At 46.0% G+C, this 25604-nt stretch overlaps 2 protein-coding genes across 8 annotated transcripts in view; one reads left to right on the forward strand and one right to left on the reverse strand.

Annotated features, from left to right (window-relative positions):
• The window catches only part of FBLN2 (fibulin 2), an 89150-nt gene extending 85224 nt beyond the window's left edge, over positions 1 to 3926 (forward strand). For all 3 annotated transcript variants that reach the window (XM_088171726.1, XM_014893502.2, XM_088171725.1), the window contains exons 16-17: positions 592 to 715; positions 2159 to 3926. In XM_088171726.1, the coding sequence (XP_088027852.1) occupies positions 592 to 715; positions 2159 to 2516 (482 nt within the window). In that variant the 3' untranslated portion in view covers positions 2517 to 3926. The remainder of the gene's footprint in view (positions 1 to 591; positions 716 to 2158) is intronic.
• A 15065-nt stretch (positions 3927 to 18991) lies between these two features.
• LOC106863910 (histone H1.01-like) lies at positions 18992 to 19804 on the reverse strand. Of its 5 annotated transcripts, none has more exons than XM_088171198.1 (2): positions 19340 to 19804; positions 18992 to 19204 (listed from the first exon to the last, which is right to left on the reverse strand). In XM_088171198.1, exons 1-2 carry the CDS (start codon positions 19802 to 19804, stop codon positions 18992 to 18994), a joined length of 678 nt encoding a protein of 225 aa, XP_088027324.1. The 5 variants fall into 5 exon arrangements, with proteins under 5 accessions (XP_088027324.1, XP_088027322.1, XP_088027326.1 ...); XM_088171196.1 differs by having other exon boundaries at positions 18992 to 19207; positions 19322 to 19804; XM_088171200.1 differs by having other exon boundaries at positions 18992 to 19153; positions 19304 to 19804.
• Positions 19805 to 25604: the final 5800 nt, after the last annotated feature.

Raw genomic sequence — 25604 nt, forward strand, 5'->3', positions numbered from 1 at the left:
TTTCATTTTAAAGCCTCCATGCATTGTCTAGACGTTTGGGAGTACACAATGTGACTGTGAAGGCTCTGCCAGTGCTTTCTGCTCAGGCTGGGTCCTTGTCACTGCATCTGGTTTTCAGCATTGTCAGGCCCATGGCTTGGGCTTGTGGGTAGGCTATTTAGGTAACCACGTTTATACTCTGAGCCATAAAGTGTCTTTGAGCTTTAAGTGCTCTTTATATTATGTCTTCTGTAATTACATCTCATTATTATGGGGAGATATTTGTATTTAGGTTTTCAAAACTCTGTGCCATGTTCTGAAGTGTTGTTTCAAGTTCCCATGTCTCACATCTCCTGGATCCTGTAGGACAGCAGCAACCACTTTGCATTTGCTTGCTTTAACTCCAGATTTATTTTAGTTGCTCTGCTTTAATCCAGAGTTACCTTCATGCACAGATGCATTCTTTTGGCACAGCCCAGCTTTCTCCAGTCTAAAAAAGTCAATGAGAAGGTTCTGTTGGCTTTTAGTGCAGGTTTGTTTATTCCTGAAAAATAATAGGAATTAATTCTTACTTTTGAACTTAGAACATCTTTTTCTTGTGTTTCTTCTTAGATATTGATGAGTGTGCAATAGGAACCCACAACTGCTCAGCTGCAGAGACTTGCTACAACATCCAGGGTAGCTTCCGCTGCCTGTCCTTCGAGTGCCCTTCTAACTACAGGAAGGTGTCTGACATGTGAGTATGTCCTTGGGGCAGCACCAGAGCCAGCCCAGTGCCTCTGGTGTTATGTGGTGCTTAGTCTGTGGGTGTGTGTGGGTGCTCAGAGCTCTGAGAAGCTGCTTTGGCACCTGGAGTTCATAGACCTTCCCCATGCACAGTTTGTGTCCTTCGTTCTCCCGAGCCCTAGAGCCCGCGTTTGCCCTCTAGCTGCTGTGGGAGCAGCAGAGGTCAGAGCCTTCAGCTCTCCTTGCAGCTCTAAAATGGCTCTGTTTATAATTAAGTTTTAAAGTAAGATCTTCTGTGCTGTTTGTATCAGAGCAGGAGCAGCCAGGCTGCTCAGTGCTCCACTTTTACAGTGGGTTTGGGGCTCCCTGTTTAATATTCAGATTGCAGTTCCTCAGGGAGTGTTGAAGGGGAGCAGGATACTGAGCTTGCCAGGCCACAGGGTTCTGGTAATGGCATATCCCCAGCTCCTCAACAACTGGGGTTCAGGAGCCCCAGAATCTCCCTACCCATTTCCTGCCTCGGTAGCTGCCAGTGCTTTGGGAACTCATATTTAGTTGCTTATGGCTTAAAATATAATTTTCCTGCCTTACAGAACTGAGCAGCTTTGCCAGTCGAGGAGTTTGTTTCCCACTCCCATGTTTTAGGTACCTTTTCAAGGGGTCTCATTCTTATTTCCTTGGAGCAGTGCCCCAGCCCTGTCAGTGATGAACCCTGGCTCCCCTTCCTGGCTTGATGCCCTTTCAGCCTGGCTCTGGCTCTTCCTGGTGGAGCTTCCCCATGCAGCTCCCCACGCCTGTGCTCTGTTACACACCCAGAAATGTTCTCTCCTCAGGCTTCCCTGCTCTGTGAGTTACACACTCAGAAATGTTTGTAGGCACGGGGAGGACAGAACAAGCTGATCACACACTGAGCTTTGGGACTGCCGTTTGTCCTGATGCCTTTTGGGACTACCTACAAACAGAGGCCAGACAGAATTAAGGGAATAAAAGCAGTTCTATTTATTGAAGGGCCCTTCAGGTACATTTAGGGCAGACAAAGCCCCCCAGGGGCTACACCCAAAATGGATGACGGGTTATGGGTTTTCACACTTTTACAAGTTTAGTCCATTTGCATATTGGGGGTTAATCCTCCAATTACAGCTCCAGGTAATGAAGTAATTTACCCCAAGTTTGCTCCCCCCAGCTCACTTTTGTTTCCATCTCTTGGGGCCTGAGGAAGTGAGATGTCCTTGATCCCCAGGCCTAGAGAGGAATTTTTGTCTGACCAAAATGGGAAAGCACCAGCCAGCACTGTATATGGAGTACACTAAAGAACTGCAGAATTACAGATAAATGAAACACAGAAAAGCTAAAACCCTAAGGCATCTGTCTCATCCTCTGCAATGCCCCGAGATTTTTGTGTTTTTCCCTGCTTCTCCCTGGCCACTGAAGGTGCCTCACTCCTCTTTCCCAGGAGGTGTGAACGCATCAGCTGCTTCAACTACCTGGAGTGCCAGAACACCCCGGTGCGCATCACCTACTACCAGCTCAACTTCCAGACCAACATCGTGGTGCCCGCCCACATCTTCCGCATCGGGCCCTCGCCCGCCTACGCCGGGGACAGCATCGTCCTCACCATCACCAAGGGCAACGAGGAGGGCTTCTTCAGCACCCGCAGGCTCAACTCCTACACGGGCATCGTCTACCTGCAGCGCCAGGTCAAGGAGCCCAAAGACTTCCTGTTGGACGTGGAAATGAAACTCTGGCGGCAGGGAACCTACACCACTTTCCTTGCCAAAATCTACATTTTCATCACAGCTCATGCCTACTGAAGCCTGTGCTGACGTTGGATTTTATTGGTGCTATGCTCTTTAGCTGTTCTACCAAAGCTTAATACCGTTGAACTGGCGTTTCATGTATCTAGCCTTTATATTATTTTTCTATCGTTGCTTTAAACTTTCTTATTGGTTGTGTAAATTAAGTTAATTTTTATCTTTTTATGTTCTGTTTTCTTATGCAATTCTGTACATCGTCATCTGCCAATGAACGAAGGGTAAGAAAGGCAGTGCAGACCTTGTGATAAATGCTGGGACCTTTTCTTAGCAATGATTTTTAGGTGTAGTCACTTCTGCAGGGTGTTGCACTAGAGAGGGCAGGTGTTCACATGGGAGTACTGGGAAAAAACCTGGAATGATTTCTCTTTCTGACACAAAGTTCTGGTTTGGCCTCACTGGGATGTCTCTGCTGAGGTGCTGAGTCCAAGGCCATCCATGGACATTGATGGTGACCCCACCTCCTGCTCCCGGGTTATTTTCCTCCTTCCAACTTTCATAATATATTGCCTTAATATATATAAAAATAAAAGAAAACTCCACCAGTGAAAAAGTCTATGGACGAGTCTTGCTTTAGTAGGAGTGCTCATGTGCTGAATATTTGCAAGACCAAGGCCTTACCAGAATGTTAACACTCTGAGTTAAAAGCTCACATTGCCATTTTTAGTAGTTGTCTTTAAAGGTGTTGGTGTTCTCTGTTCCTCACTCTATAACACGCAAGTGCAGAGCTAAAGCTTTGTAATTCTCAAAGGAATTTCCAAGTGGAAATAATGAAATAATAATTATTGCTCCTTATTTTAAAGCTTGGTCATGTCCCTGAGCAATAACTTGCAATTTCAAATAGATGAAAAGGGGAGTTGCTTCTCTACTTCAGCAAAATGCCTCCAGTGGTGTTGCCAAATGATTCAGAGAAAAATGCCAGTGAAATTGGTGGGTTGTATTTTTCCATTTAGAAGAGAGCACAAGCGAAGTTTTGAGCTCGATTTCCTCTGATTCTTCAGGAAACTGGATGAAGTCCAGCGTAGGAGGCCAGACCTGGCAAAGCGTAATATAATCGAAGTATTTATTAGAATGTAGAAATGAATATCAGAACTTCTTTGTGGCTGTTTTCTTTCTTTTTTTTCCTTCCCTAAAAAGCTCCAGTGTCGCAGTTTTCTGAGCTTCCTTTGTTTCAGCTGTAATTATTCTGCAAAATGTTCTAAAGGAAAAACATAGCTACAAGATATGGATGTTCTATTTCTCTGTAGTTTAATAATCTTAGAATCCCAGGTTGGGTGGGACCTCAAGGATCATCTGATGCAACCTTTCTTGGCAAAACAATAACCTGTTCTCTTCTGCAGTCAGTCTTACTTTGATCGGTGTGTACACAAAAAGAAATGGAGAAATTAAATTTAACACGTTTTTATGCCATATTCAGCAGCTTTATTATGTTGTAAAAATTGCATTTCAAAATCTTGTAAACATCACCTATATGGTGAGAGTTAATGTTCTGTATTCACTATATCCCAGGCCAGTCTCTACCACTTCAAGTCACTCCTTTAATTTGGACATCCTTAAAATAAAGGGCAAATATTTCTGTATCTCAGTTCATAAAATCTCATTAGCAGGGAAAAATTATTTATGTTCTCCAGCAAACAAGGACTATCTGTGAGCTTGTATACATCAAACTTTTTGGTTTTTTTCCTATAAAAACCATTTAGTAAAAGATCTTCTTCCATCTGTCTTTTGTTTTCCATAGGTAACAGTTTTGTAAGCATGTAACAGGGACATGCCAACTGAGAAACACATGTTTGTGCAATTTGTCATTCTAGTTAATTCCTATCTTACAGCTCCAGGCCTTCCAGATCTATCCTGCACACGTTCAGGGGTGACACATTTCACCAAGCCCCACTGGAGCACGTCAGGAGTCACCAAAACCCAGTTTGATGAAGTTTTCCATCAGCATTAGGATTTGATTGAGCACAAGTAATACCCAGGCCTCGACCGTGCTTCTTGTCAGAGAGCAAATGGACAAGTCATTTGTTACTGGGAGACCTTTTGCTGACTGAAACCAGCCACAGTCAATCATATTAAGGATCTGGCAGTTTTTAGCACCGGCTCTTCATTTTCTAGACAGGTAATTGATGAAAGTTTTAGTGAAGGCTTTGCATACTATTAGGAGGAAAATGCTCTGCTAGAAGAAGGCTGTCTTCATCTGTGGTTGGGAAAGGTTGGAAAGGGTTGCTCGGTGCAACCAGTCAAAGCAAGGGGAAGGATTTCAGGAGGTAATTTCACATTCTTCTGCTTCCAGATTAACCAGAGGAGGGTTTTACATTTTTCCAACCCAGAGAGCTGTCCCTGACAGTTCAAGGGGGAGCAGGAGCAGTCAGCACTGCACCTTTGCTCTGTCTTGGGGCAGCGCCCATGGCTGAACTCACTCACAAGCAGGATGTGCTTGCATGTGGTGTCAGTGGCCTGGAATGGGAATTCTGGTCTCCTTCAACTGGTCCAGCTCCCGAAGGCCCAGTCCCCATCTCCAGGAATGTTCCTTGCACTTTATTTGGCCGGATAACCTGTGTGTGTGTGTGTGTGTGTGTGTGTGTGTGTGTGTGTGTGTGTGTCCACGTGCACAGGAGGTCTCCATGGAAAGAATTCAGGCCTGGGCTGTATTCCTTTTTCTTTTCTTCTGAGTAGGTTTCATTTACTCCCTTTGCTCCTTTGTGGCCACCTCACCCCTTGCCTGGTTGAGATGAATTAGGAACAGCTACACAAGAGCTGTGCAAGCTGATAAACTCAGGAGGAAGACAACAGCTGCAAACTTCATAAAGAATTACAGCTGACTTGGGGCATCTGTTCTATAAGTGTAAAAACTCAGATTATTCGTGTGTTCCCCAGGATGGAAATGGCCTTGGTGTGACCTGCCTGAGCAAGGCCTACTCTGCTCAGCTCTACTTGCTCCTGCCTCAATAAAATCTGACCTGTCTGCACTCTGCTTTGTATTCCTTGGGACACGCGGTGATCCCAGAGACAGCAAGACCAAATGAGCCGTTGGAAAGAAGAAGAAATGTTCCTCTGTGTGTTTGCTGGAAAACTGAGTGGGTCTATTCCAGAAAGAAGCATCAGGTTTTCTTTGGACTGGAATGTACATAACAGAGTTGAAATAGCAGGACAGGGGTGAGATGGATGTTTTTAGCTTGTATTTTAAATTGTTCTCTTTCTGGAGCAGGGAGGAGGTGATTGACAATCTCTTTGTGTGTAAATGTAAGTCTGTGGGTCACTGCAGGCACTGGCCAGCCCATGCCAGCATTCCTGTGTGAGCCTGATGTAGGGAAAGGCTTTGGATGGCTCAGCCTGGGCCTTGCTCTTTCCCTCACACTGGGGGACCAGAACAGGGGAGGGAGCTGTTAATGGGCTCCAATTTTTACATTTCTTCCAAGATATCCCAAACAGACTTTCATTCTCTGTTATTTCTCTGTAACAGTTAGTCAGTTATATCAATTATATCAGATGTAGGACAGAAGTAAATTTCAGACAGATTTTATGGTAAGAAGCTGTAATAAGGGCCATTCTGCAGTATCTCTTCAGAGCATGAGAGCCTCTTGTGCAAAGGTCCCAGTGCCTCTGTCAGCTGATGGCCTCTTGGAGAGCAAGGGAAGGGCTGAGCCCCCTCCAGCCCTGTTCCCTTAGGCAGCTCCTGGCACACAGATAGCTTTGGCACACCCTGGCCATGGTGTGCCACACACACATTGTCCTTCTGTGTCCCTCTGTGTCCTTCTGCAGACCTGTCTCACACCTAGGGAGATGGTTTTCCCATTCACTTGCCTTTTTTTGACTTTGTCTTTCCTTTGCTCCCACCCATGCCAGGGGAAGAGAAAGTTCCAGCTGTGGAGAATTAGGATTCTGGAGTAAAAATAGATTTTGAGGTAAAATACAAAGTGTCTTCACACTTCCAGTGTTCTCTGCATTACAGAGACGTTCATTTTGAAGTGGCTACTGAAAAGCAGGATTTAATTATATCTGGTTTCAGTGATGTGAAGCTGAAGTCACAAACTCGAGCCTTTTGTCTTCTAAAGCACAGTTCTTTCTCATACACGTTCTCTTCCCATAAGCTGGGGCTCCTGTTTGGGGTTAAAAATGACAACATCTGCAGTGAATTTTCCCTTTTTAGCAGGGATTGGAGAGGAAGAGGATGCCATTGTGGTGCCTGCCCTACACGGGGGGGGGGGGGGGGGGGGGGTGGGAGCAAAGCCTTTGTACATAAAATAAAGTTCCTGTGTGGCAGCCAAGAATTGTGTTCAGTGCATAAATGCACAGCAGGATGTTTGAGATCCTTGGAACGTGGGAGGTGCCATGGTGATGGCATGGAGGGGCTGAACTACTGCTGCTGGGGCTGGCCTGCAGTCAGCAGTCTCTGATCTCAGTCTGAGGCCAGTCCCAAGGGACATAAATCCTGGGCTCACTCTGGGTGAAGAATTGGTCTCAGGTGAGATGCCTTGTGCTTACAAGTGACCCTGGGTCAGGTTAGTGAGCCCAGAATGTGTGAGAAGGGAAATGAAATTGGTTCTGTGCAGGGTTCATTGCTGCTGTCCAGGGGTCCAGTGGTCTTCTTCCCAGGGTGCCACGACCTTCCTGGAGAGGTGTACAGCAGGGATGTCCCAGGGGTCACAGGCACATCCCTTAGCAGTAAGAGACTTCAGGCTCTAGTGACTGCAGTTCTAGTGGCTTCAGCTCTAGTGACTTCAGCTTTAGTGATATCAGTTCTGGTGATTTCAGCCCTGGTGATTTCAGCTCTGGTGGTTTCAGCCCTGGTGATTTCTAGCTCTCCTGTGAAGACAATCCTGGGCGATACAGGGATAAAGGACAGGAGTCTCATATTAGCGTTCCACAGAGAGCAAAAGTGAAAGGGTGCCAGGAGTGAGAGCTGCCCCAAACTGGGGAGAAACTGGAATTTATACGAGGAAGGCAGGGGTGGGGTAGAGCAACAGGGCAAAACAAGGGAAAGAGAGCAATAGGGTACAGGTTATTGACATGAAGAAACAGCATCATGGCAGCTTTCTCCTCACCACCAGCTGTAAGGGGACTCACTTGGGAGTGTTTTTGATCCTTTTGGCCTTCAGGCCTCGCTCCTCCACAGGAGCACAGGGAGTTCCTGTGCTGAGGGCTTATTGTTCTCCTCAGTTCATAAGCGTTGGTTCATTGCTAATAGCCTGTATTCAATCTCCCGAGGAAATACCGAGTTTCTGAAGAGAAACACTGATTATGGAAAGGCCCATCTGAAGGAGTCTGAGCTTTCCCCAATAGAACAAGTTTGGAATGCTGTCCTTTCTGGGGCAGGGTGGAGGGGGAAGATGTAAAATCTAATTTTATTCAGGAATAATACTCCAGTGTGCAGAACACTAAACTCTCCTCATTACTATAAAGGAGTTGTGAAACATATTAGTAACACCAGTTGATCTAATGTAAGGAAAATACATGCAGAAAAGGGACATAAATGCCTTGAGGAAATGGGAAGGAGGAGATGTCTTTCTCTCTGTCAGTGAGGGCTCCTGATGGCAGCACAGACTCCCCTGGGCTCCACTCCAGGGAGGGATTTTGGCTCACTCTGATTGCAGAGTTACTAGTTGCAGCCACAGAAGGTGATAGATCCTCCCCAGCACTGATAGCCAGCAGGAAAATGTATGTGGAATGCTTTCAGCATGGGAAAAAAGCTGATAATCTTTGATGAAGGACACTTGAGGTGGAGCACTGCCATTCCTGGAGTCTGAGTAAACCATGGAACGTGGAGGCTGAGTAAATCCCACGGTGTTGGTTCCCGTCTCCGAAGGATTTCCCACAGCAGAACCAGAGGTGTTGCTGGTGGCTGAGGGCTGAGGCTGAGTTTGTTCTCAGGTGCCACAAACCTGCAGCTGTGCTGGGCTGTGCTGGGTGCCACCAGCACCTCCTGCTGACTCAGGGAGCTCTAAAAGCAAATAAATAAACAACAAAAACCTCAACCTCAATGACTTTGAAAGTAATGCTTGCTGAGGAAAAGACTTAATATTCTTGAGAGCTTTCCGCAGGTTCCCAACAGCTGTTGATGCAGAGCTCTATTGAAGTGGATGGGCTGGGTGAAGGCACAACTTTAATCATAACTTAATTTTCCCCTGGGGAGAGGAACAGAGACACAAATGACATGTGCTCCTATCATTGCCCGAATCACATCTGGAAGATGCTGACATAAATAATGATGAAGGCCATTTAAAAACATGATTACTCCATGTAATCATTACTCCTGTATTTTCTTTCAAAAACATATGTTTGGACTAGTAAATGAAGTGCTCAGAGGAGGGTGAAGCCAGGCCTCCAGTCTGGGAGGCCACCAAAGCCAACAGGCACAGTTAGAGCTGCCAGAATGCAATGTGAGACTCCCCAGCCTTCAGTCAGCCTTGCACCCTGCATCTAAAGGATGTTGGAGTAGTTTGGGTATTAGTGGTTGGACCAAAAAAAAGAAAAAGGAGGTTTTCCTTGTGTTTTTACTGGTTTGGACTTGTGAGTATGCAGAGAGGGAGGCAGTGGGTGCTCACAGCTCTGCCATGGGTGTGTTGAGCAGGTAATCTGCACCTCACCTCAGTCCAAGCCCCTTGCCAGAGTTGGTTTTCCACATGAAGTGTGGCCTTCCCAGGACTGAAAGCTCTTGCCAACCTCACTTCCCAGCCTGGAAATCCTGGAAATCCAGGAGTTAACAGTTTATTTGGTAACTTTGGTACCTTTAATTCCCAACAATTCCTTTTTTTTCTCTCAGGAATTCCACTTGCAGCCTGTCATTTCTGCAGCTGCCTTGTGTGAGTTCTCTTCCTTTTACCTCACTGCCAGGAGATCTTTGTTCCATCACTTCTCTCCCTTTTAAAAGGGCACAGTCAGAAAGAGAAACATCCATCTTTTTTTCTTGATGCCTGAGAGCATGCACCAGCGTGAGGAGCTCACTGCCCTACTGAGTCTCTGAGCTGCCAGGCCATATCCTGAGCAATAATATTATTCTAAACTCCACCATGGCTTTAAACTGCAGCATTGCAGGTTTGGAAAGCAGCTGCTCTGTACCTTCAGGACATCAGAGTGTGTTGTTGAATCAGTGCCCTGGGAAATCACTAATAAAGGATAATTTATATTTCCTCAAATTCCATTCTTTGTTTTTATTTTTTTAAGACATTATGTTTAGTTCTTTCTTAGAATGTTTTTGTAGAAATGTAGTTTAATGTCAAATATTTTCTCTCATGCTCGTTTTTGAGATGGTATTGGGATTTTCAGTTTGTGTCTTTCAGCATCATCTCCACCCTAGGGAACAGTGTGGGCAAGGGAGGGGGCACTGCTCTGGGGTGTCTGGCCCAACTCACAGGTGCGGCTGAAGTGCTTCAGTCAGTTGTGATCCCATTGTTACTGCAGAGCTACTTGGGTTTATTCTGGCATGGTTGGTGGTGCTGTAGCTGACTGGAACATTGGTAGTGGAGATGTTCGTGGGAATACACAAAAAACTGAGAGGTGGCTGAGGGATTTCTTCTCTCATGTGCTAGCACTGGAAGGCTTTGAAGAAGAGTACAAGACCAATTATTACCTGATAGACCCCAGGCACTGGCCGATACAGTTACCTGCACACACCATTTTCCCAAACCTGTCAGTGTGGAGGCTGAAAGCCTCTCAGCAGAGGAGTCTGCCTCTCTCTCCTGGAGGGAATGCTCTTAGGCACTCCCTCTCTTAGTGGCTGCTGACAACTTGCTCCCTACATGCCTCCTGTTCTATGTAAATCAGTTGTACCCCATTGGCCCTTCCCCCTCTTACCGCCCCTGTGCCCTCAGATGATTGGTTAGATGCTCTACCCCGCCCCCTGGCTTTCCTATATCAGCCCTGCTCCCTCAGCCCTCTTGAGCCAGTTTGTTCCTGGGCCCCTTCAAGGAAGGACGAGTAAAGCTTTGCCTTGGGAGCTCCTAAAGGAGCTGAAGTCGCTCTCTGCCCAGGAGCGAGCTAGGAGGATGTGCCTGTGCCTCGAGGACATCTTTCCCCAAAACGCTTCTTTAGAAAGTCATGGCACTCCACCACTGCCCCAGGGCCTGCTGCAACATATCAGTGCTCTGTTTATCCCCCCTCCTACGACAGTAGCTCCTGTGATTTTTTAGGTTGTCGTACTCGCCTGTCCAGGCAGGACAAGCCATTTCCAAATGCACATCTCAGTGTTTCATCTCTGTTGTACATTGCAGCCAATCTCTTCACAATCAACAATGCAGAGATTTGCAAGCTCATTTTCTTTTGATGCTGATCTAATTAGTTAATAAAATAATAGTCTCTCCCCTACCTCCTCCTACTTGTTTCCTCGTCATTTCTCATCTTAGCCACTGAAGAAATATTTCCTCTGTTCTCATGAAAGGAATGCATTTACACGTGTCACAGCAGTTCAAAGACACCAAGAATATCTTTTCCTTATGCTGGTAATTGCTTTTCTTGGTCATTAGTTGATCAAAGTGGAGGAAATAGAGTGGGGGCAGTCAGACTAAATAATACACTTGGAGTGGAACTGGGACTGGAGCTTTCTTGGGGGGTTTCTTTTGTTTTCAGAGTGCTGAGTTATTCAGTCTCTGCACAGGGGTGCCTCCCTGGTCGGTGTGGAGTAACTGTGAAGTTACTGAGGTGGTTCCTCCATGGTGTAAATCGGGCACCAGCTGCTCCATGTTGTTCCTCCAGACTCTGAAGCAGCTCACAGCTCCAACACAGATTTGTCTCACAGGCAAACTGAGCAAACTGAGGAAAGTTGGTTTTTTGTTTGTTTTTTACCTGTCCAGCAAAATATGCAGGTGGTGAGGGAAAAAATGGAAACCTGAGGGTTTGGTGCTTGGGTTTTTTGCTTGATATTTTGTTCGGAATTTTTTTAGAAAGGTAAAAATTAAGATCATTCTTCCATGCTTTCTGGCACTGTTCTTGTTTGGAAAGCTTGTATGGAACATGAAACTGAAACTTTGGATTAGCACAAACATTTTAAGGTTTTTCATCAAGTCTGTTGCACTTACTGTCAATGTATTTCATCATCGTGGCTCTTTAATGAGATTTGGCTGGTGCTGGCGAGACAGACAGTCAGAAGTTCACTTTTGCTTCTTTTGGGTTTTTTGTGGGTGTTTTTTCCCCCCGCCTGTGTCCGGCCCCATGAGCTTTGGCGGATTTGCTTGGCTCCAAAAGTGCCGAGACAAACTAGTTTCTAGATTTCTCCTTATTTGGAACAAGTGCCCTTATCATTGCTGCCAAGAATATCCCAAGCTGAGAGGCAAAGGGCCAGGAGCTCACTGCAATTGCTCGGAGGGCTGGAATTCCCAGGGAAAATGGACTGGCATGAGCTGTGTCACAGGAGGGAAGGGGTTGGATAGGCTGTGTGTCGTGTCATAAACACCATCTTCACAGAAACACTGGTGTCTTTGGTAATCCTCACTTTATAACTGGATGTTGAGGTTAAAGATAACTTATTATTTTAAGCAAAATAAAAGTCTCCTTGCTTACTCAGTGGCATTTAGTCATCTTAAGATCCATAATACATGTAAATACTTGGAGAAATATGGGAGGTGGGTGCTCTAATTTGCTTTTTATTTCTTGGAATAATTTTATGGACTATACTGAACAAGGATTTTTATGAGCTTCCCGGGGAAATTACTACTGTCCTGCATTCTTGTCCTGAATGCCGATCTTGGAAACAAGAAAAAAATCCTTGACTTGGAACAAAAGAGGAAAAGTGTCTGAAATTGTTAGTATGTATTTATTGGAAGAGAAGGTGGCATTAAATAGCCTTAATGATTCAAGATAGCTCAATATTTTACTTTGAGCATGGAGGAAGTTTGTTTTGAAGACCTGACTCAGTTTCAGTTGGGTTTAGTATGCCTGTGACATGCTTTTGTGTATATGAACAATATTCCATATGGATATCCTGGGAAAGCACAGGGCAAAATCACATCTGATGTTACTTCTGACACCAATAATCTCATAACAATGGTTGAAAGTAATGCAGAATTTCTACTTTAGAAAGGTGAAAAGCAGAAACACATGGGAACAGGTTAGATAATCTTGGCTTTCCTTGGTGTGTGGAAGGATGGCAGAGGAAGAAAAATTGCTCCCTGAGATTGTTCACCTAATTATTATTAGTTTGCCAGAGACAACCACCATAATGTAGGAACCACATAAAAATGGAAACAAAGTGGGGAGAAGGGGAAAATGGAGGGGAGGGTCACAGATGGAAAAATTAAGGATTTCTTTTAATTAGAGTTGGTAAAAGCGACAATTGAACAAGCTGCAGTGATCCCAGCCCTGCTGTCAGCTAATGCTGGCAGGCCTAATAAACGTTTAAACTGGCCTTAGCGGTACAAAATTTTAAGGACTCTACACCAATAAACAGAATGGTTCATTGTACTTTCAATTGGTTTCAATTCGTGCTTTCAATTCGTGCCTGTCAGGGAAGTAGCACAGCTCCAGGCATTCCCACTCCTCATGCCATGCCCATGTTCTGCAGGCACCTTAAGGAGCAGGGCACATGCCCAGCAGGCTGAGCCATCCCCCACGCACGAGCAGCCCAGTGCGGACACCACGACAGACCCGGCTTTGGAGCCTGCCCAGGAAGGGATGAAAGGCACAATTTTAGGAGCTGCCTGCCAGGAATCACGTCCTGCTGTCCATAAGTGCTGTGGACCAGGGGATGCAGCTCAGGTCTGGGCTCTAGAGATGAGAGCCCAGAGAGTTGAGACCAGTGAGAGGAGTCTGTGGACTGACATGAAGTCGTGGCAGTGTGGCATGAGAGTGGCTTGCAAACAGAGCCAAGCAGAACACCACGTGGCTGGAGGCTGGTGGAAACAGAAGGGAGGGATATTTTTGAGTTTCTGAGTGCAGGGCTCTGATGAGGAAGCAAGCTGGCTCTGGTGGTGTAGGATAGCCTGGCATAATGCTGAGGGAAGGAGCCAGCAGAGTGGGTGGATTGTGCTGGTGCTGCATGCACCAACGTGGCTGACATGTGGCTTTGAGTGCACAGGGAAAAGGGGACACCAGGATGCCCTTGCTGGTGAGGTTCTTCAGCCCCAGTTTGATACGCCTGATGTTCTTCTTGACATCGTAGTGGCCCGCGGCCAGCACCTTCTTGAGTGCAGTGAAGGAGAGCCCCTTGTGCCCCTGGGAGGTGGACACGGCCTGGATGATCAGCTTGGTGACTCTGGGCCCCACAGGCTTGCGGGCTTTGGAGCCACTCGCCACCTCCTTTGGCTTCATGGCGGTGGCCTTGGCGCCAGGAACAGAGAGAGAGGGAGCAGGAACAGAGACAGAAGGAGAGGGAACAGAGACAGAGGGAGCAGGAACAGAGACAGAGGGAGAGGGAACAGAGGGAGAGGGAACAGGCTCGGCCTCTGACAGTGTGCTGACCGTCGTCAACGACCCAGGGAAACCACAAGAGCTGCCTGCTTGCGTTAAGCCGTGGAAAGGGGTTTTAACCCTTTAAGTGCAGCGGAAATAAGATGCACAGCTACACGGTCATCTTTCATGATAGAAAGAAATAGACAAGTTTATTCAGAAACACACTTGGTTTTATAGCATGACTCGCAATTCCAAGAGTAGAGAAAAGGTGATTGGTTCAGAGAGAAGACACCCCATTCCCAGGGGCTGGTCATACACCACAACAGGTGTTCTATCTTTATTATTAATTCCTTTTTATTTTGGCCAAATTATCACCCTGGGAGAAATTCTCCCTAGCCTTGAGCTGCACCAGCTTATCAGCTGGGAACAGAGCTGAAAAGCTCCAGCCTGGAATATTTTTCAGGCTATAATTTTCTTACTTTCTCAATATGTGCCCCTACCTTGCATTCTTACCAGAAATTGCCTCCCTGTAGCCAATCCCCTCATCCTTTTATGACACATGCAGTCCAGCTGTATGCTGTGTCATAGCTGGCCAAAAGGCCTCCCAGTTCTCCTTTCTGTCCGCAGTAAAGTGGCAAAAGATTTCCATGTTTCCTGGTTTCAGCACTTTGAGTTGATCCTGTGTCATCTCCATCCTGTGGTGCTGTGCAGCTTGGATGAACTTCCCTGGATCACCAGGACCCCAGAGCACCATCACTGCTCCAATTTCCTCCCTCCCTGTCTGAAATGGAAGGAATAACAGCCCATAAGAACATTGCCTGTGCTTCTGCAGCAGCACAGGGAAAGAAGAGCTGACTTGGGAAGGATCCACTTTCTCTGCTTTGTGTGAGCTCTTGGAGGGGTGATGGTGCAGCAGTGTGTTCCCAGTCTTGTCCAGGACAAGGCTGGACTTGGTAACTGGGAAGAAATAAACTGGGAGGGAGACGGAGCAGGATGAGGGGGAAAGAAGGAGCAGGGAAGGGAAAGGAGCCTCCAGGGAAAAGATGACTTTGCCTTGATAGTCAAGGTCAAGCTGTCATAGACAACCGCAACCTGTTATATAAAACTGATGCAGCTGTTCCAAGGCTTTGAGCACACCAGTGCCCCTCAATTTATTTTACGTTCCCCAGGGGCAGTGATACGTGTGCTCTCTACCACGCAGATGTGTGAAGGGAAATGAATTTCTGCTCCCTGCAGTGGGAATCTGGAGGGCTCTGACTGAGGCAGAGGAGGGGAATGGGTCTCAGGACAGTGTTAGAGGTGAGTTTACTGTGAGGACAGGGCTGGGATCTCTGCTGCATGGGCTGAATGGGGATTGCACCACATATGGTTGAGAGGGAACTGGTTTGCAGTTCTCTCACTCCCTTGCTATGATTCACATCTTTGGAGGCTCTCAGGAGAGGACTGCAATCCTCAGAGCAGTTTGGAAGCTGCAGTTTGGCTGTTTCAATCTTCATGAGTTTCAGAAGCAGCCTTCTACCTAAGCAAGTATTTTGGTATTGAATTAATTAGCAGTTCTCTTACCACAGCACTTTCATAGGAGCTGCATCCCACACCTGCACCCCTTCACCTTTCCTGGCTGTAGCCCCAGCCATTTTCTCAGCCAGGCTAGGAGGGTGCCAGCACCACTTGCCCTGAGCCCAAGTCCTGCCTGCTGTAATGCACTGCCTTTGCAGAGTTCTCCCCACAATGACCTTGCTTCATGATCTCACTGCAGAACCTGCTGCTCAATCAGCCTCTGCAAAGCTGCTGGGGCTGCTCTGGCCCTGGGGACAGGCTGGGTTTGCAAGCTGGGGGTGCTCATAGGGTGCTCTCATGCTGTGCAGTGGGACAAGGAGGACATCACAGCGCCCATTCCCTGCCTGCTTTTAGTGTTCTCTCTGGCTGGGCAGATGTTTTGAGTTTTACAAGTCAAAATAGAAGAGAGGCTGATGGGCGCTGCCTTCAGTATCGAATTGATATAACTGATGGAGCCTGTCTGCAAAAGAAGCTGTGAGGACTGCTGAGGTGAGCACCGTGCTGCAGGGGCGTGCTGAGCCCATGCTATTTTGTGAAACAGGCAGGCAAAAATTGCAGGATGCACAAGGGGGATCAAACACCTTTCACGCACAGTGGGCAGTGCAGGTCACCAGATTTCCCTAGAGCCACCAGGTCGAGCTCCTCTGCTCTGGAGCCAGACTGGGAGGGCTGTGGGTGCTCACCTGGAGAGGAGAAGGCTCCAGGGAGAGCTCAGAGCCCCTGCCAGGGCCTAAAGGAGCTCCAGGAGAGCTGGAGAGGGACTGGGGACAAAGGATGGAGGGATAGGACGCAGGGAATGGCTTCAACCTGAAGGAGAGTAGATTTAGATTAGATTTTAGGAAGACGTTTTTCCCTGTAGGAAGAACTTCCCTGAGGGTGGGCAGGCCCTGGCACAGGGTGCCCAGAGCAGCTGTGGCTGCCCCTGGATCAAGCTAGAGCTTGATAGAGCGTGGGTTATTTTTAGGATTTTTATTCATTTTTTCTGAATAAGGATATGGAATGGTATTGAAGAAAATTGAATTTTAGAAAAACGAAACTGGGATGGCATTGAAAGCTGGAGAACATCCTTTCCCTTCCACAGCAGCAGGGAAGCCAGCAGACCCCCTCTTATTCCAGTACACTTACTCAGAGCACTAAGACTTGTGCAAATTCTTTACATGGATGTGCTTATCAAAATTTCTTCATGGAGAACATGGTCTAGCATAGAACCAGGCTGCCATTGCAGTGGGGCAGTCCCCACCCCTAGAAGTGTCCCAAAACACATGCTGCTGTTGCACTTGGCAACACAGTTCAGTGATGAACAGGGTGCTGGTGCTGGGCTGATGATTGGATTTAATGATCTTAAAAGTCCTTTCTGACCTTGATGATTCTGTGATTCTGTGTTTGGCTGGGGGATGACACAGTCTGTCCTATAAAATTTTCAGGTACAAGTAAAAAGAGACTTTTACTTCCCTGTCTGTATTAATTTGCACAGCCAGCTTGATTTTTTTTCTCTCTCTAGTATTTTCCTCTGTTTGCCTTCATATTCAAATTTTAATTAAAGCCAAAGATAACTGGCCATAAGTTCTCACCTTTAACCTGCAGATGCTTCTGCTATCAGCTCTGGTGTGTCATACAGCAGCAGTGGTGTTGCCATGAAGGAGCTGCTGTTGAAAAGTTTGAATGGAGCTTTGGTGATACACGGCTCATAAATCTGAGGAAATCAGCGTTCTGATTTACACTTTAATTAAAGTATGTATCATCTGTATATTAAAATTCAAATGCTTAACTAATATAAAGGTCAATGGAATGCAGAAGCTGCTCCCTTCCTACATTTTTAATTTCCACATTTTGGTTCACTCAGTCAAATGTGCACACAGAGCAATCAGGAAACTTAATCCAACAGTTTATAAGGAAAGATACAGTGATGTGTCTTAATCTAAATTCAAATTACTTTCTTCTGGGGAAAAAGTCATAGCTGTCAAGACCATTGCTGTACTAACTGTAAGTTTATCACTTTTGCTACATAATCTTTGGGGAAATTAGATTACAGAACCTGTTTCTGATTCTTAAGGCTTATACACCAAACAAGAAAAAATTTGCCTTGATTCATAACTTGTTACACTTCATTAAAAAAATATGGAGCCTAGAGATTTATGAATAGCAGTGACATTGACATAGCTTCATTTGCAAAGAAATTATATCCATAGCTCTGCATTAATCTGTAAATGCTTATGAATGAGAACTTATTATAATTGTCGGGAAAAAATATTTGTAGGATTTACAAGTGAGATATGATTTATCTTGGGGAATTTATCATTTCAATTATGTGCAATTAATACCAGTCATAATTTAAGACTTCTGGTTGATGAAAGGCTGTGCATATTGACTAATTATCCTACTTTTCAGTTAGACATAAAGAATGTTGTGCTTTGAATAGTTTAAGAACTGCAGGTTTTCATCATGCAATAGCAAGCAATGGCACAGATCTATTTTATATGATATAGATAATTCTTGTCTCATAATTAACTAAGCACAGGATTCAGCACTTGCAAGAGAAGAATGTCCATGTGACGACTAAAAACTTTAGTAGTACATGTGAAAATACAGTTTTATGGTTGTAGGTGTTCATATCTACCTGGTCTCTCCTTCCTAGTCTGTACTAACATCAGTTTGCAGCTTTATCTGGGGTACTTGCTTGGTCCTTTTCCCTGCTGAAGAGCCTGTGGCACAGGGAAGTTTTGCTCAGCAGGGACAGTGACACCATCCACCCACACCTTTCTGTGTTCCACATCTCAGGCAGCTTCTTGCCCAAATTAAATTTAATTAATTAAATTCTTGCCCACTTTGATGCTATGGCACCAAAGGTTTGTTTCCTGCAACAGGAATGACCAAGAGAGAGATTTTCTGTGCAAACACCCTTTAATCATGAAACTTTACTTTCCTGAGACTGTAAGTGCCATAAAGATGCAGCTGCTGCCCTGGCTCTGTATTCCCTGGGAAAGAGTGTTACATTTGCAAATAAATTTGCTTCTATTTGTATTTTGTATTTACCAAAGCACTGGTCCCAGGGAAGACTCCTTAACATCTGTCCAATGTCCTTGACCTTGTGTCTACCTAAATCCTGAGTCTGAAATAAGAGGAGAGATGTCCACACAGAAATATTTCAGCAATCTCTGGGAAGACTGGACAATGATATGAGAGTACAACAGTTTCTTTTGAATGAATGATGTAGAAATTAGAATAATTACAGTGTCTATGAATGCTTCCAGGCTGTTCTCTGGGTTCAGAAAGTTCTCGGTGCAAGAATTACCAATCCAAATTTTCACAGCAAGACAACGTCCCTCAGTTCTCTCAATGTCAAACCATTCAGTGCATTGCTAAAAATATTTTCCTTGTGCACAAAGCCAGCCTACATGAAAGGCTGGCAAGCTTTGAAGAGGAAAGCATTGGAGCTGCCTATGCTGATCGACTACTCCAAAAAGGCTTTCTGCTGAGAGCTGCAGAGGGAACCTTAGTTTTAGGTACCTGGATGCCACTAGAAGAATGTAATGACAAAAAATTACTTAAGATGACAGGATTTATTTAAATGAGTAGACTCTCAACTTCTCTTAGTCATCTTACTTCTTTTTTGGTGCCACCTTCTTTCCCTTGGCTGCTTCGGGTTTGGCTGCCTTAGGCTTTCCTGCTTTGGGCTTCACCACTTTTGCCATAGCCAGTCTCTTGGCTGCCTTTTTAGGGTGACCTGCCTTTTCAGCTTTCTTGGGACTCTTGGCCACTTTCTTAGCTGCTGCAGCCACCGGCTTCTTCAACTTTTTAGGGCTCTTGGCTGCCTTCTTGGGGCAGCCTGCCTTTTTGGGGTGGCCACCCTTTTTGGGGTGGCCTGCCTTCTCAGCTTTCTTGGGACTCTTGGTCACTTTCTTAGCTGCTGCAGCCGCTGGCTTCTTCACCTTTTTGGGGCTCTTCACTGCCACCACTTTCTTGGGCTTCTTGGCAGCGCTGGTGGGATTGTTGGCCGCCAGCTTCTTGGGCTTGGCAGCTGGCTTTTTCTTGGTTAGCTTTTCTTTTCTCTTACCCAGCTTCTTCTTCAACTGGAAAGAGCTGGAGGCGCCGGTGCCCTTGATCCGCACCAGGATGCCCTTGCTGGTGAGGTTCTTCAGCCCCAGTTTGATACGCCTGATGTTCTTCTTGACATCGTAGTGGCCCGCGGCCAGCACCTTCTTGAGTGCAGTGAAGGAGAGCCCCTTGTGCCCCTGGGAGGTGGACACGGCCTGGATGATCAGCTTGGTGACTCTGGGCCCCACAGGCTTGCGGGCTTTGGAGCCACTCGCCACCTCCTTTGGCTTCATGGCAGTGGCCTTGGCGCCAGGAACAAAGAGAGAGGGAGCAGGAACAGAGACAGAGGGAGAGGGAACAGGCTTGGCCTCTGACATTGTGCTGACCGTTGTCCACCACCCAGGGAAATCACGAGAGCTGCCTGCTTCCGTTCTCACCAGAAATTGCCTCCCTGTAGCCAATCCCCTCATCCTTTTATGACACATGCAGTCCAGCTGTATGCTGTGTCATAGCTGGCCAAAAGGCCTCCCAGTTCTCCTTTCTGTCCGCAGTAAAGTGGCAAAAGATTTCCATGTTTCCTGGTTTCAGCACTTTGAGTTGATCCTGTGTCATCTCCATCCTGTGGTGCTGTGCAGCTTGGATGAACTTCCCTGGATCACCAGGACCCCAGAGCACCATCACTGCTCCAATTTCCTCCCTCCCTGTCTGAAATGGAAGGAATAACAGCCCATAAGAACATTGCCTGTGCTTCTGCAGCAGCACAGGGAAAGAAGAGCTGACTTGGGAAGGATCCACTTTCTCTGCTTTGTGTGAGCTCTTGGAGGGGTGATGGTGCAGCAGTGTGTTCCCAGTCTTGTCCAGGACAAGGCTGGACTTGGTAACTGGGAAGAAATAAACTGGGAGGGAGACGGAGCAGGATGAGGGGGAAAGAAGGAGCAGGGAAGGGAAAGGAGCCTCCAGGGAAAAGATGACTTTGCCTTGATAGTCAAGGTCAAGCTGTCATAGACAACCGCAACCTGTTATATAAAACTGATGCAGCTGTTCCAAGGCTTTGAGCACGCCAGTGCCCCTCAATTTATTTTACGTTCCCCAGGGGCAGTGATACGTGTGCTCTCTACCACACAGATGTGTGAAGGGAAATGAATTTCTGCTCCCTGCAGTGGGAATCTGGAGGGCTCTGACTGAGGCAGAGGAGGGGAATGGGTCTCAGGACAGTGTGCCCAGAGCAGCTGTGGCTGCCCCTGGATCCCTGGAAGTGTCCAAGACCAGGTTGGACACTTGGAGCTTGGAGCGAGCTGGGACAGTGGAAGGTGTCCTTGCCCATGGAGATGGGACTGGGATGGGCATCCAAGTAAACCACTCTGGGATTCTGTGATTTATTTAACTCTGGAGTTACTGGTAGCCTCTCAGTTCCATATGTTCCCTTCATTCCTACGGTTCTTCCCTCTGGACCTGCGTCCCTTCCCTGTGCCCACGTCAGGCTAAGAGACAGGAGCAGGCAGGGAGCAGAGGGGCTGTGAGGTTCAGTCTGCAGCCAATCCATCCCGCACTTCTCAGATAACATTGTGCTGAGGGGAAACAACATCTAAGAGTTACAGATAGGCCAGAATGACAGCAGCATCGTTAAAGCCTTTGTCATTCCTGATGAATCCTTGCAAGAAGTGTTCCTCAGCTTCAGAGGATCAAGGTCTCTTTTTGAAGAGGAGCATCATCTGATCTAGACCCAGGTAAAATTCACAGCACTAGGCTGATTCATCAGCACAAAGAATCAGAAAGATGCTGGGTACCACTATCTCACACAGGAAAAAGGTACAGACAGAATCAGACCTCACAGCTTCATGGTTCTTTTGAGCTAAGCAAACTTCCAGCAATTTTCCAGCCAGGGATTCATTTCTGTTGTGATCTTGCTTTCCAGACACAGCACAGCTACTCCAGAGGCTGTCAGACTGGGGCTGAGCCATACACCCCTTTGGGAGCAGCAGGGTTACAGGGTGGTCTCTCCTGTGTCAGACTCAGTGCCCCCTTGAGACGCGTGATCCAAACAAGAAACCAGTTTGCTGGAAGCCTTCCATCCAAACTGCTGCTCTAAAACTCATTTATTTGTGTGAGTGACTGTCCTAGGGTGATGTTACAGTGTTTGTATCTCCTATCCTGTATTCTGATTATGTTTGGTATTATGTCCTGTGCTTTCAGGACTGACTCTGAAAGTGAAGCTTTGTTTTGTCTTGTTATCAGCCGGCTCACCTCCTCCATGGTCTATGTTTAGGAGAGGTTTTAGCTCGGCTTGCTTGCCTGCTTGCTTGCCTGCTTGCTCGCTTCTGCCTCTTTTTCTTTCCTTCGCTTTGCCCTTGCTTTTTGCTTATTAGTTAGTTCAGCTAGGCAGTCCAACTTTTTCCCTGGACTGTTTTTTTTTTCCCACCCCGTCCCCTTCCTCTCCTGGATACCATCTGAACCTGTTCTGGACGGGGACCTGGGAAACCCCAAGAAACACCGGGAGTCTACACTCTGTCACCTGCAGCAGTCATTCCCCAGCGCCGGAGACTGATAACTGGGCGACCACTCGCCGGAGAGACTGAGTTTGTCATCCCTTCAGAACGGTGAAAGAGGTTTTTTGTCAGCTGGTGTTGGTTTTTTCCCCTGTGCTGGGGAGTGTCTTGCTTGTTAAATAAACAGGTTTTTTCTCCCGCTCTTCTCTGAGGAAATTCTTCCCGAACCCGGGAGTGGGGGGGGAGGAGTCGTGGGGTTTGCTGTCTGGGGGCTCCTTCTGGAGGTTTTCCCCCAAATTTGCCCAAAACCAGGACAGTGACCTAATCAAAGTCCAACGAAATTCAGAATGAGATTTCTTCCACCAGAAAGGTATTTTTTAGCATCTCTGAGAACTGTGCAGTACAACAAGAGTTAGGAGAGAAAGGGAACATGCTGGACTGAGTAATGGCAATTGTGATGAACGTATTTCAGCTACTATAAATATTCAACTTACTGTAAAAGGAATAAACAGCCAATATGAGGAATTATTATTTTTTTAACATCCTCCAGAGTGGTTATTTGTGAAATATGTGCTTGTTGTGTTCCACTTGCATCAAACATGTACGTAGGCAGGTATCTGAGCATCACGTCCTGCACAGGAGTTTGTGCTGAGGGAGTGTTTTTTGGTTTGGGAAAGGAGGAGTAGAGCGTGGGTTATTTTTAGGATTTTTATTCATTTTTTCTGAATAAGGATATGGAATGGTATTGAAGAAAATTGAATTTTAGAAAAACGAAACTGGGATGGCATTGAAAGCTGGAGAACATCCTTTCCCTTCCACAGCAGCAGGGAAGCCAGCAGACCCCCTCTTATTCCAGTACACTTACTCAGAGCACTAAGACTTGTGCAAATTCTTTACATGGATGTGCTTATCAAAATTTCTTCATGGAGAACATGGTCTAGCATAGGACCTGTTGGATCTCGAGAATCTGTAGTTTTTGAGCTTTCTGTGCTTCCTGCACAGACTCCCTTGAAAACACTGCACTGGACCTGAAACCTTGGAGAAGACTTGTAAATATGAATAATAAGTCAGAAATCACAAATGTGATGTGGATTAGATGTTTACATTTTCACTGGGTGATGGGTTTTAAATTTGAGGTTTTTACAGTATAGTGGTCTTTAAGGGACAAGATTGAGAATTTTGGGTGGTGTCTTTTCTTCTTGTTCATCTTCTTCTCTTCCTTCTTCACAGAACTTAGGTAGTTACCTTTGGATTGGTCAGTTGAAAGTCACTCTAAGCGTCATGGGAATCTATTATTGGGCCAAAAGTATAAATAATATAGGTGTTTTATTGGTGTGTTTAGCTTTAAAAGGCCTTCAACAATCTCAGCTGGAGCCATTTTTCCTAATTCGAGCTAGCAGGTATAGGTACTGTTGTATTTTCTGTAATTTTTAATAAGATATAATAAACATCCAAGTCTGAACACGAGAAACCATCTCTATCGCCTTTCTAATAATCTTGGCTCCGAACAGAAACAGATGATATTGATGACAAACCACTAATTAGTGGTGCAAAGCCCAGCATACTCCTACAGGACCAGGTTGCCAGGGCAATGGGGGAGACCCCACCCCTAGAAGTAAATGCAAATTACTCTTCTATTTTTGAAGGTAGGCCAAAGTTGGGATTGAGAAAGAGAGATCAAAGTAAAATGGAGCTAAATGCAGCTGAGAGAAATGTGAAACTAATTTACAAAACCCCAAGTCACTTTATGATCTGCCCAAGAGAGATCAGTGCTGGAAACTAACCCAGTTCCTACATGGCAAAGCCAAGAGCACCAAGCGAAATGGTTCAGCAAATCACTTGCATATGAGCCAGTCCAGGCAGTAAATGGTTCATCTGATAATCTGCTGCTTTAAATGTGGAGCTGAGTTGGCCTTTGTGGATTCATACTTACTATCTCTATTTGGTGACACTTTCAAATTGCAGTTTGAAATTACTTTGTAATATTGTCTTCCTAAGGACAATTACCTCTTCAGAGATTCGTGGTATTGTCATTATTCCAAAAGATAATCCTTATTTTCTAGCAGATTGGACAGGCCTGTTCCTGTTGATTCAGGGTTGTGACTTGATGAAGTTTTCAAGTGTGTTAGTTTGAAAGCAAAACCAATGAGAGTCTAAGTCAGAAATACAATTTTATAGGAAAAAAGAGAAAAGATAAAATACATGCAATAGGACAAAAGAAAACCACTGACAGAGTCAGAATAAAACCTGACACCCTACTAGTTAGGGTGGTGGTAGCGGTCCAGATGAAGTGGTCTTGTTGAAGCAGTCATCTTGCAGAAAGGTCTGGTATCTCTTGTCCTCTGGAAACCAGTGGGTAAGGGCTGCTTTGGTGTTCTAAATCTCAGTTTTTATCTAGGTAGGAAATGTTTGGCTCCTCTCCCTGGGTGGAACATCTCACAATGGAATGACAAATTTTATTAGTCATGCAGAGCGACTCAATGGCCCATTAACAGGAGATATCTCCTGGAGGAAGGATGGGTCTTGGAAAAGATAAAGAACACTGCCTCACTTGGTTCTTAAGGGATGGCCCATTAGCAAAGGATATCTCCCACAGAGATAAGGATCACTGCCCCACCTGGTTTCAACAGATGGTGATAGAATACATACCTTGGGCACATCTTTACATTGTAACTCAGGACATCAGGCAACTTCCCACAACAGCCCATGGCCACAGGAGTGTCCCAGGAGGGCATAAGGGTGCTCTAAGGCTAAAGGCAGAAGACAAAAGCAGGGGGAGCCCACTCGTACCTTTTTTAAGATGCCCCTGGATCCCTGGAAGTGTCCAAGGTGAGATCCGACAGGGCTTGGAGCTACCTGGGCTAGTGGAAGGTGTCCCTGCCATGGGTGGCACTGGATGAGCTTTAAAGACTCTTCCAGCCCAAACCAGTCTGGGATTCTGTGATCATGGGCCTTTCTCACTTGCATTAGTGAGATCACACAACTACCATCAAGGTCAGTCCTGAAACCAAAATACCCAAGTATGTGTGGACACACAGGACAGTAGAGAAACATGAGAGCACCCTGTAATGCACAAGCCAATCCCATAGTGATGCCCTTCATAGCATCCATACTCACTGTCTGTTCAAGGCCGGGCTTTGGAATATTCTTTACTTGGCACACACGTTCCAGATGCTGCATTTTGGTAGGTGCTGGTGGCTGTCCTGTCCTTGCTGTTCATGGGAACAACACCCAGCCATTCTCTTCAAAATCCCCAGCCAAGTTCTCAGCCCAACGAGGAAGTCTTTGATAGCTGAGATGCTGAACATGCTGAAACCCAGCTGTGTTACCAAAAAGTGTTATTTCTTCTTTGAAGATCCTTTCAGAAAAGCTGATGAATTAAAATGCTTTTCAGATCACAGAAGGAACTGAATTTCCATCTCATGCCTCCCTCTCGCAGAAGGAACCGCAGTCATTACAGGAGAAGCCAACGCCTGTCTGCTCATGATGGATGTGTATGAGTGAGAAGTGAAAGTTCCTTTTATTCTTAACAGCCAAGTGCCACAGTCAGAGTTTCAACCTCTTAATCAATCAGTGTCAGCCACTGTCACAGTCCCTAAGCACCACAGTTAGCTCTGCACTACCCTATTACTCTCATTACTGTTCCTGCTGCTGAACGGGCTCTGCTGCAAAACTTCCATCAGGAGATGGC

Source organism: Sturnus vulgaris, chromosome 11 (assembly GCF_052056855.1).
Source record: "Sturnus vulgaris isolate bStuVul1 chromosome 11, bStuVul1.hap1, whole genome shotgun sequence".
In the NCBI taxonomy this organism is placed as follows: domain Eukaryota; kingdom Metazoa; phylum Chordata; class Aves; order Passeriformes; family Sturnidae; genus Sturnus; species Sturnus vulgaris.

What these genes read in the sequence shown, in the direction of transcription:
- LOC106863910 (XM_088171196.1), bottom strand. Translation starts at nt 19,804, where the DNA reads ATGTCAGAGGCCAAGCCTGTTCCCTCTCCCTCTGTCTCTGTTCCTGCT. An exon ending in CAGTGAAGAGCCCCAAAAAG is followed by an intron (nt 19,208 to 19,321) that starts GTGAAGAAGCCA and finishes GGCTGCCCCAAG; the next exon opens with AAGGCAGCCAAGAGCCCTAA.